At 43.1% G+C, this 11,374-nt stretch overlaps 1 protein-coding gene across 1 annotated transcript in view; it reads left to right on the top strand.

Annotated features, from left to right (window-relative positions):
• NAP1L1 (nucleosome assembly protein 1 like 1) overlaps positions 1–6,190 on the top strand; it is a 34,434-nt gene extending 28,244 nt beyond the window's left edge. The window contains exon 14 of the mRNA XM_019514755.1: positions 5,456–6,190. Within this exon, the coding sequence (XP_019370300.1) occupies positions 5,456–5,491 (36 nt within the window). The 3' untranslated portion in view covers positions 5,492–6,190. The remainder of the gene's footprint in view (positions 1–5,455) is intronic.
• The last annotated feature ends 5,184 nt before the right edge of the window (positions 6,191–11,374 follow it).

Raw genomic sequence — 11,374 nt, 5'->3', positions numbered from 1 at the left:
TTTTTTTTGTTGCTGTGTAACTGGCCTGTGTGTCTCCTTGAGAAATTGGGATGTGAAGGTTAAGCGATTTAATAGTTTGGCTGATAAGCCAGTGATAACGGGTTAGCTTACCAGTTAGTGAGGCAGGTTTCAGTTTGGCAAGGGAAGGCAAGATGAGCAGGAACCAGAAGGCAGGAGGGAGGGGTGAAGGGGGACTAGTACCCATAGCCTATAAATAGGTTAAAGAGGAAAATATCAGGCAGTCTAATGACTCATCAACAGGGATCCTGGTTTTGTCTATTAATAAGATGATTTTGGATTTTAAAAAAACCCAACCCAAATCAACATTTTTTCCATGATTATAACAAAATGCCACTATATCTGTATCTATCTCTCTATATAGAAAGATGTAGATATAGTGGCAGTCAGTTTTAATCATGGAAAAATATTGATGGGGGGGTGTTAAATCAGAACATTTTTGATTTTTTTTTATCAGAGAAAACCAGGATCTCTGCTTATCTATTAAGCAATTGGCTGTTCCTTCACAGGTGCTCCCTCCTTCTCAGCTCTGGGCTTTATGTGGGCTGTGTTGTCTAGCTGGGCTTGCTGCCACCTCCTCCCCTCCCATCAGAGGGCCCCAGAACCCACTCCCAGCAGCAGCTGTCTGAGCTGCTGTGTTATTAATTATCTGTTTAATCAGTGTAACTAGAGGTTAAACAAATATTTTAAGTGATATTTATATCTGTATTGAGAAGGGAATCTGGTTAAGGTTCTGCAGTTGTGGGGCATTTTGCTAGTAAGGGAGTGTCCCACTGGCAGCTTAAAACCGAGAGGGGGGGAAAAGCAGAAAGAGGTGAACTATGAAAAAACAGGTTACAGGGAAGGAAACCAGCTGTGAGCAAAACAGCTAGCTCTTGTGTAGGACCAGGGTGCTGTCCTGGGGGCTAGAGTCAAAGAGGTTTTCCTGGGACAGGGCATAAGGATTTGGTTTTGTTTGCTTTATTTGTCTCTCTCTGTTTTGTGGCTTAAACTATTTTCTTTGGGAGGAATGGCTGAGAAGCTCTTCAGGGAAGTCACTAGGCTAAACAACCTGCTTATGGGCTGTTTTTTTGGTCTTGATATTAATTGCTGGACCATGCAACAGGGCTACTGTTATGGAGTGATTAACAATGTCCACCACAAGCCTGGCTCTCCTGTCCACAGCAGGGGGCCACAGCTGGTCCCAAACCCCATTCTTAGGGACCTACTGAATTTGTGGTGGTGCCCACCAATTTTTGCAGGCAGATCTCAGGGCCTTGCAGCCATTTTATGGGTGGAGCATGGCAGGTCCTGCCATGGTGGCCCCACCCCTCACTACTTACTAGCTATGAGCACTGCCTGACATACAGCCCTGCCCCTCACTGCTGATTGGAGAGGTGGGGCCACATGACAGCATTCACAGCCAGTCAGCAGCAAGGGGCAGAGGTGACAACCATCTTGCTGGCAGCCCTTTGATCAGGCAGCTCCCCCTTCCCTGCCCCAGCGGGTTGCCACAGCACCATGAAGACTTCTGGCTCCATCTGGGATGGCCAACGTTTTATTTTCTGTGAGTTTTTTCTTTCTTTTTCCCCCCCACTGATTTTGCAGGCAATTCTCAGTTTTGCAAAATTGCGATTTTTGGTAGGTCCCTACTCATTCAATCTCCCTGTCTTCCTCAGCAATATATTGTAGGATTTAAAAGAATTACACAGGGCAAAACATGAACCTCTGCCCCCCAGCCCTGCTGAACGGCAACACTAAAAGGCATTGCCCTTGTTCATTATCCTGTGGCGCACACAAGAAGCACCTGCTCCAGGGTGCCCTGCAGGCCCTAAGGGACCCATGGTCAGACAGGTGTATCTACCTTCTCTGGTTTGCCTAGATATGCGTGGTAGGAATTACAAACCTTCTTATGCAGGTATCATAATATATCAGTTAGGAGCAGGACTCCTGCCTTAGTAGTACAAGCATGTCTTTAAACTTCATTAAGGATTTGGGTTGACTAACCATTGTCAAGCTGATCAGTACTGCTTACTGAGTCAGTACCACAGATGGAAACGTAGTAGCAGATTTATTTTTCTCTTATCAAAATGTACTCTTTGGAGAATCTCTTAGATTATCTGACTTCCTGGGAGAAGATCAGTGAGGCAGTTTGCACTCAGGCCATTGAAGTAGATCTCTGGTTGTAACTTCACTAACAGCGGTGAATACAACACCTGAACTCTGGTATTGAGGTATGCTCTGGTGGCTTCCCTCAGATATATCCCTGTTACAGATATAGGCAGTTGTACAGTAAGTTTCCCTATGACCAGTGGCATGTCTGTTGTTCATATGAAACTGGGTCAACTTCTCAGACTAGCTTCAGGAGAAGTATTACAGAAAACTGTTTTCTACTTTCCCAACATATTTATTAAAATGCAAGGCTATATTGCACCCTGGATTACTGTTTTACCCAACGTGAGTCCGCCACAGTTCTGAAAGTTCTGCTTTTATCTGGAAAATGGCTATGAAATGGGGGGTGGAAGACAATGTTGTCTGTGAAGCAGGCAGGTACTAGACACACTTTTGTGACAAAGGCCTGTAAGTTTCCCCTATGTACTAGAAACTTCCTTTAAACAATGTGCAATGTATCAGCTGCTTGCTTTGCAAACTGACTTGAAGGATTTTGCCAGCCTTCACTGTGGAAGACTTTTAAGTAGTGCTGTGTTTCAGTGGGCGCAAATGAAGGGATCTCCACATAACAAAAATCAGTGGGTCATATAGATGCATCGTGCTTCTCACCAGTGACAGCTAGGATAAGATCAGATATTTTTAAGTTGTCATACTGTTATGTATATTGTCATCTATAAAAAAGTTATACATGGTAATGACTTGGCCCAGCAGTGCTAGACTTGATGGAAGGATGGACTTACGATTACAGCATACTTAGAAAGCAGTTAAAGAAATGATGGCTAAAAGTGGCTTTCATTTAGAAATTGCTTCTGTTTCTACACAGTAGCCAGGACTGCTGTTGCAAGGGTAAGAAGAGTTGTATCCAAGAAGAAAGAGTCCTCACTGGCTATTTTCAACCAACAAGGAGAGCCTTGTTAATCTTTGTAAAACAGTAGTAAACATTAGGGGTATGTCTGCACTGTAATCCAGAGATGTAATTGCAGTTTGTATAGATGCATCCAAGCTAACTTTCTGCTTCCAGGATGAGTACTGATAGTGTAGCATGGCAGCCCAGGCTTGTTGAGTTGCCTGGGGCCCTGCAAAGTACTTTGTGGCTGAAGTGCACTTCTGTAGCTGTGCTTCTATTGGTACCTACACTAGTAGGTTAAAGCTAGTTCAGGTATGTCTATCCAAGCTGCATTTGGACATCTGGGTTGCAGGTACAGATGCCCTTAATGGGCTCCATACTAAAAACATGGAAGCTCAAGCTTGCTCTTGAAGCTAAAATTAAATAGCTTTCCATTTGCACTGATCTCTTGTATCCAAACCATTCTTTCCTATCCCTTCCCTTCCCATGCAGTAAAAGCGGTTGACACTGGAGCACAACAGTGGATACTGGCTGTCCTGTTGAACTGCTTGTATTTGCCACGCAGAAATAATCAAGTTGACTTAACAGTTAAGACAAGATGGGGCTTAATTGCTTGCTGCAGTTAGGCTAGTTGTTTGCTCATCCCTATATGCTGACTGGATATTAGCTGTTACCAGGGCATCTGTAGCCCCAAAGCTCTTTCAGAGGAAATTGAAGGATAGCATGATCCTGTTGCTCAGTCCAACTAACTAGGAACTGAAGAGAGAAATTAGTGTGTTCAAATAGATATGAAAATCCCTATCTCTCAGCCCTGTCCAGACCAAGCTCTATCTCTGTATGCATATGGAAATGATCAGAATTAGGGTGAGAGCTGGGCATTAAATTTGAGAATTGTGGTGCCGACGCTGAGTGGGGCAGATAAGCGATACCCTTGTCTTTAAGGAGATAATATTCTTAAAATACAGGATAAATACTTCTGTTATCCAGAGCAAGCTTGAAAATAGGTGCAAAGCAGCAGGTAGTAGATAATTTAAAAGTTGTAATATCAAATGATGTGTTGTAACAAGCAGAACAGTGACACTGCCTGGCAATGAAGTAGGTTTCAAGCCAGTAGCTGTACTTGCTTCCCATGACAAAACATATCTTCAGTCCATCTCATTATGCACAATTGCAAGAAATTGTTTCCTGGCTTTTTGCTGTGTCCAGTTAAAGCCATTTGGATTATTGCTAAGGCTTTATGCCTCTGCTTTAACCTTCCAAAACACCTACAGTTTACCTTGAGAAGCTTTTTCACTTATACTGAGCTATTTTGCAATCCTGTATGTTACATTCATCAGTTCTGTGTTGTAACACTAAACATCATTGTTAGTGCCAATTGCTGGGTTGACTGTAAAGGATTACTCATCTCCTTGGATTTGCTTCATGATTGCTTAGGTTCATTTCTAGTCCTGCTTGGCTGGCTAAGCAATATAATCTTATAAGAAGTGTGTTCCAGTTACTTCCAGAAAGTATTGACAAACACCTTTTTTGGTCCCCCTCCAGCATAGCATCTTTTCTGAGTGCTGTCAGGCAGTTGATAGAATAAACAGGGAAGCAGTCCAAATGTCCCAACAACCCTCACATTGTGTGCTTGGTGCACATGGGTAAACAGTTGTACCAGACCAAGTTTTTCCATTGTGATTAAGAGCTTCAATTAGAGAAGCAATAAAAGGGTCTTACAGTAACATTTCTGTTTTCCTCGCATGGTGCCCTACTATCTACAAGGGTGTGAACCTATCTCTTTATAACTAGAACCTGATGTCTCATTTCAGCGCCTACTGTAGCAGGTTCACATTCTCATAGTAATGCCTTGCTACATTCATCTGCATACCAGAACTATACTGCTAATCCTTTTCCTTTTTTTTATGCAGACACAACTGTACAGGAAAGGCCATATGCCAGCTCATGGTCTGATTCTCAGGATTGGTTATGTTCATGTTCACTAGGGATAGGACAAGAAATAATGAGCTTAAATTGCAGCAAGTAGGATTTCGATTAGATATTACAAAATCCTAACTATAAGGATAGTTTAAGCACTGGAATAGATTACCTAAGGAAGGTGTGAAATTTCTGTCACTGGAGGCTTTTAAGAACAGGTTAAGTAAATCTATGCGAAATAGCTTTTGGAAAGTTTATTCTGCCTTGAGGAAAGGGGATGGACTGGATGATCTCTTGATGTCCCTTTCAGTCCCAATTTCTATGATTAACTTGCTTATACTGCATTTATTTGTTTCTGAGTAATATTATTGTATATAGAATGCACCTCTGTTTATTCCTGTTATGTATAAACAGGCTCCTTAGAGCTTTCATATTGCAAGCAAATACATACTTGCTGATTTTGATTGATGCTTTAGAAAAATTACTCTGTGTACACTGACTTTTTTTTTCCCTCTTCAACAGAAAGATCAAAACCCAGCAGAATGCAAGCAGCAGTGAAGTAGTGTGTATGTGGCCTTGAGGATTACCTGCACTGTAATAGCCTAAACACAACTATTAGTTACTTACAGCCTTATGTTTTGTATCTTCTTGGTAGAATTAAGTAAACAATTTGTTAAAAATTAAATCAAACACATAAGAACCAGTTTAAAATGTAGGTTCATTCTACCTAGTATTTTAATAGTATAATTTTCTGCCAATATGTAGAATGCAGTAAACCCCTAAAGCATGAATGTTAATTCATTGCTACATAGTTTGGTTCTTGTGAAGTCTTGTCATGTAGCTATTAGACAGCAGCTGTGAAGATTATTGGAACTGTTAACTGAGACCAATATTTGTTTAGGAAAAAATCCTCTCCTGAAGAACCAACCAAAGTATTTTCAGCCCAGTAGTTTGAACGGGTTTAAGTCTGCTTGCACTAGCTGTGCCTTCATTACTTTGTTATAGAAATGGCGGTGACTTGTACTAACTAGGAGATGATGTATTCTGAATTTGACTACTTGAGAAGACTAGTATAATTCATTTTATTTCCCAACAAGACCACATTAACTGTTCAGAACTGTCAGCTTGTTTATGCTATGGGTTTTTGTATTTTATGTGACATAGTGATCTACAAAAAAAAATAAAGAAAAAAAATAGTCATCATATTAAGGTTATTGTTTACCACTGGGGTGTGAATAAAACTTAGTATTTTCAGAAGCTAGTCTTCTTTTATTATGCTCTGTGTATGTTTGTACATGTCTTTCATGCTGTAGTTCATTCTTCTTAGTAGCAACAAATTCACTTTTAAATAACTTCCTGTAAGCAAACTGTTAAACACTTAAGCATGACTATTCACAATGATTTTGTTGTCAGTGCAATAGGAATAATAAGTGGACATGAATTTCAGCTATCTCACTGGCTTACAGTCGACGCTGTGTGTCATTTAAGAAAACAAATGTCAGCTTCAGATATGAGGCTAGATCCAGTAAAGGACTGAAGTATTGCAAGTTGGCCACTACATTCCCTATTCTTCAGGCATCTCAGCCATCATTTGGAATCCAGAACCTGAGTCTAGGCGCCCCATCCAGTGTATGGGAAGTATTAAATGTCTGAGTGGGAACAAAAGTAACTAATATCCTGAATGGGTAGCTGACTAGAGCTAGTCAGTACAGAAATTCCTAGGACAAAGGTGTCTCAATCACTGGTCCTCTCTGATGTTTAGGTATCGCAGTCAGAGCTGTAGGCAAGCACTTTCATTTCAGACATGAGGGCAGTCTCCTGAGGGTAGGCATCTATAGGTGATCAGGATTTGCTGGCTTGTTTTGAAAGCACAGCTGCAGAAGGAAGAGGCTTTGTCCCGCATTTGTTATTAACTGCTTATAGCTTAGGACACATGCCCAGAAAGTAAAAAAAAACAAAACAAAACAAAAAAAACACAAAACAAACTGGTTCAGACCCTCCTTAGCCTGAGGGGGTTCCCACCTCCCAGATGACCCAGCGCACTAAACACCTGATTGGATGGGGTGTTCTTCCCTTACCCTCTGAAGTTGTGCCACCTTGCAGCGAAGGATACAAGCTGCATGGGGCCACGCAGAATGTGAGAAGTATATCTTTGGTTGGAGAGTACTTGGCTAAGGAGGTGGGGTGGTACTTGCTTCTGATTCCTGCTTTCAGGGCTATCTTTGGCTTTTGTCTAGTTATTGTCTAATATTAAATACATGGAACAGTCAGGGGAGCAGGGACCAGGAACTCAGGAATAAGGAATTTCCTGGATTGAATCACAACCTCACTTATTCTTACACCACCTGACCCAAATACAACAAAATACTACATCTAGGAATGCAAATTTGAAAAATACCAATACTATGGGCTTAAAATATTTTCTAAAAAATGACAGTTCTGGTGTTTATATTGATTTTTATGTGATTCAAAGTATTCTTGTTTAGCTGTTATGGAAGGCAGTATGTAACAAATATTAAACTTTTGGCATAGAGTGGAGAAGTTGACTCATTCTTTTCACTTTCCCTCCATTTTTTCTCCAGCTGTGGGTCATGTCCATAATTGAAGGAAGCATTAGGTGGGCAACTTCCCTAATTAAGTTGTGAAGCTGGCTAGCTGTAGTATTCCAGAAAAGTATACTGGTGGCTTTTAGCAGACGAATCAAAAGTAATATTTGTTGCACCAGAAAAAAAAAAAAAAGTGCCATACTAAGATGTTTTTAAGTGTTGCATGCAAGTCAGGAAATAAATTTCACTCTGGTTAGGACTGGTGGGGCCTTGTTTGCACTATGGGATCCAGTTTGGGCACCACGCTTTAGGAATGTTATTATCAATTGGAAAGAATCCAAAGGAGATTTACATTACAAGTATCATTGTAGAATGGGTTGGCAACCCCCGGCATGCGGGCCGAGCATGGCACGCGAGGTCATTTTGCTCAGCATGCCACGGCCAGCCCCAGCTCTGGGTAGCTGCTGCCAGTGACTGAGCCCGGGCTGCTCCCAGCAGGGCTTGCATTGTCCCAGCTGCCTGCTGGGAGCAGCCCAGGCTCCTGGCTGGCAGCCTGGAGGCTGCAAACAGCTGTGCATCAGCTCTGTACCAGCATGCGTGTGTGTGTGCGCCTCGGAGCGGGGAGTGGGGGATGTGCCTGAGGCAGTGCAACCCTGGTCTCTCCCCCGCTCCTGGCATGGAGCTGGTGACTGGGCTCCAGAGCCCAGCACAGCTGTTTGTAGCCAGCCTGGCCTCTGGGCAGCTGCATCAGGCAGGCTGCAAACAGCTGCACCGGGCTCCACAGCTCTGGTATCGGCTCCATGCGCACATGCACTCGCCACCGGTCACTAGCTCTGTGCCCACTGCCTGCTCCGAGGCACACGCACCGGTACAGAGCTGATGCCTGGGCTGTGGAGCCCGGCACAGCTGTTTGCAGCCTTGGCTGCAGCTGGCCCAGGCTCTGGGTAGCTGCTGCCAGCTGGGAGCAGCTGGGAGCTGGTAGCTGCTGGGAGCAGCCCAGGCTCCAGCAGCTACCCAGAGCCGGGGTAGCTGCTGATAGCCACAGGTCTGGGGGGCACTGGCCTTGGGTGGGGGCAGGGGCACAAGCAGGGCATCCTGCCATGTACCTAATGCCCTCATTTTGTTTTTCTGGCATGCCGGCACTCCAGCACCTTCCAATGTAGGCATTGTGTTTTTCGGCACTCCGGTAAAAAAAACGCCTACCTCTGTTGTGGAAGACAATGTACGAGGAAAGGTTGGAAGAGTAGGAGGATTTGGTAAGTCATTCAAAAAAGAGTGGTTGTAGAGGGCTGTCTTTCAATTTTTAGGAGCCCACAGACAGCAGGACAAAAAGCAAGGGTTTTAAAATAAAGATTGGGAAGAGAATGATTAAGTATTGGAGCAAATTACCTAGGGAAGCCATGGAATGAATCTCCACCATAGGAAAGTCTTAAGTTCAGGGTAGACAAACATTGGTCTGGGAATGGCTTAAACAAATATGATCTTGCACTAGCAAGGCATTGGATTAGAGAACTGTAGTCCTCCTGAAAAATGTGATTATCATTGTAGATAAGCAGTTAATGGGGAGTTCTCATGTACTTCTGCTTGTGAAACGGCTGAGATGTTTATAAACTGGGAAATATCCAGTAAGAATAGGGATATGTTACCTACTGTGTCTGGCAGTTCAGTTAGTGCTATGTCCAGTTCTAGTGCCTGCTTTGAAGGAAATAGAAAATAGGCAGTGGCTTAAAAAACAGGCACACTCTTGGTCTGTGAAATCCTGGGTGCAAAGGGAAGGAGGGGAAGAGGGCTCATTATAGTTATCAAAGGATCTCAATCAATTTCTAGTTCTGTAAGGAAAAGACTAAGATGACTAAAATTTAAGTCTGTAGTTGGTCATATGTGGAAAATGATAGATTGTAAGGATGTTATTAAATAGACCAGATCTAACAGCTAGAAGCTTGAGCATAGGGATTTTCAAAAAGGAAGGAAATTTGTTCAGACTATCCATTTCCAAGGGAAGTGGCTGATTCATCACTTGAAACTTTTGAACTGAATTTGACAACTTTCTCAAATATATGTTCTAGTTAAGTCACAAACTATTGGAGTAGATGGTGTTCATTTATTTAAGAGACAATATTATTTCCCCTCCAAGAATTACTGGGTGAAATGCTACAGTCCATGTTATGCATGAGATCAGGCTTTATAATCGCAGACATGTGAACTTAATATCTTTTGATTTTTTTGTATTATTATTTGTATAATTGAAATGAACCTTTGCAGGACATGGATTTGATTTTATATAGGTTGTCAGAGAAATGGGTGTTCCCTGCCATTCTTTCCCTTTGGTTTCCATCTAATACATTTTGCCAGGTGCTAAAGAAGATGGTTGCTTTCAAAATAATAGTGCTTCATCCTGTATTGTAGTTCTTCCTGTATTACAAATCTTGTAAAGTTTACACGAGGTGCTCTGTGTGGTTAATCTTGGAAGAGATGCCCTTTTCTTGCTATCTCTACAGGTACAGCAGGAGTAGTTTGCAGTAATGATATATGGGCAAATGCACTTCAGTTTTACATGTTTTAGATCTGTGATGTTCAACCTTTTGGGTCCCATGCACTGGGATCTCCCCTCTGTGCATCAGTCCCATGCACCCAATCTAGCATGTAGGTGCATATTATTTGGCTCATGGAGCATTTCCCCACCTGCCCTTCCCTTGGCATCCTGAAATTTGGCAGTGAGGGAACAAAAATTAGCTGCCACCGTTCCCCCACCACCAAGTTCTTGGACCCATAGGGAGCCCCACAGGCTGGATGACATAGCTCCACAGGCCAGATGTGGCCTGCAGACGAGGGGTTGAGCCACCCCTGTTTTAGACCAGTGGTTCTCTACATTCTAAGACTCCATGCATCCCTCTGTAAGTTTTGTGATTTGAGCAGCACCCCATTTCAAAAGTTATTTTTTATTCCTATCTTGTGCAAGGACCAGCTGGGGAAGGAGCAGCCTGGCAGGGATTGTGTGTGCACTTCACTCCTTGCAACAGGGCTGGATAGTTGGTGGCTAAGGGAGGAAGAGCAGCTTATGTTTACCTTCTCAGGGCAAGGGCATGGCCAGATGCATGCTAACCTTGCTCCCTGCAGCACCTCAGCTGAGAATAGACTAATACTGGTAGAGAAAGCTTACCAATCCAAGTAAGGCCAGGTGTAAACAAGATACACTGAGGCTCCATCCTTGGGTAAATATAGTGAAAAGGTAGGCAAGAGTGCCATAGGAAATATCCCTTAAATCCCCTAATAAAATGATAGAACTGAAAACTGTCTACCAGAACTTTGTTGCATTAGGTCCAGAGGTGGCCATGAGAGCCCAGAAAGCTCTTTGCTGTTGGGCAAAACTTGTGATGCACAAGTCTAGTCCCTCTACCACAGATTTGTTCCATGTAGATCGGCCTTCCTGCCCTCTTTACTGAGTAGCTGTTCCATTCAACTAGAACAGTGGTTGAGGCACCCTTCAAAAAATGCCAGTTCTTAGCTTTCACTTGTTTTTCTGTAGCCAAAAAAAAAAAAAATCAGAGCAAATCTTCTGTTACAAAGAACTCAAGGGCCACAACAAGTCAAAATGGTTTTGACACTATGGATTACTATTAGAAGTCTTTGGTTGTGTCCACACATGCAGGAACGTGCGCTTGCAAAAGCCAAAATAGCGGCACAAATTTGTCCCAGAGATTTGCGCCTCGGCACACGTGCCTGACCATGCACTTTGGTGTGGGGCAAATTGTGCCACTTGAGGCAAACTGATCCTGGCTAGCTCCTCCCAGATCTTCAGCCAGGGGGAGCAAGAGGCTGGGTCTAGCACCTGTGGTTCAGCACCCCCATGTGGTTCCTGGGACTAGAAGGAGTTGTCGTCGCGCCCCCCCCCCCC

This window comes from Gavialis gangeticus, unplaced genomic scaffold (assembly GCF_001723915.1).
Source record: "Gavialis gangeticus isolate Ggan-Ray unplaced genomic scaffold, GavGan_comp1, whole genome shotgun sequence".
Lineage (NCBI taxonomy): Eukaryota > Metazoa > Chordata > Crocodylia > Gavialidae > Gavialis > Gavialis gangeticus.
This window is presented reverse-complemented; position numbering and strand designations above follow the sequence as displayed.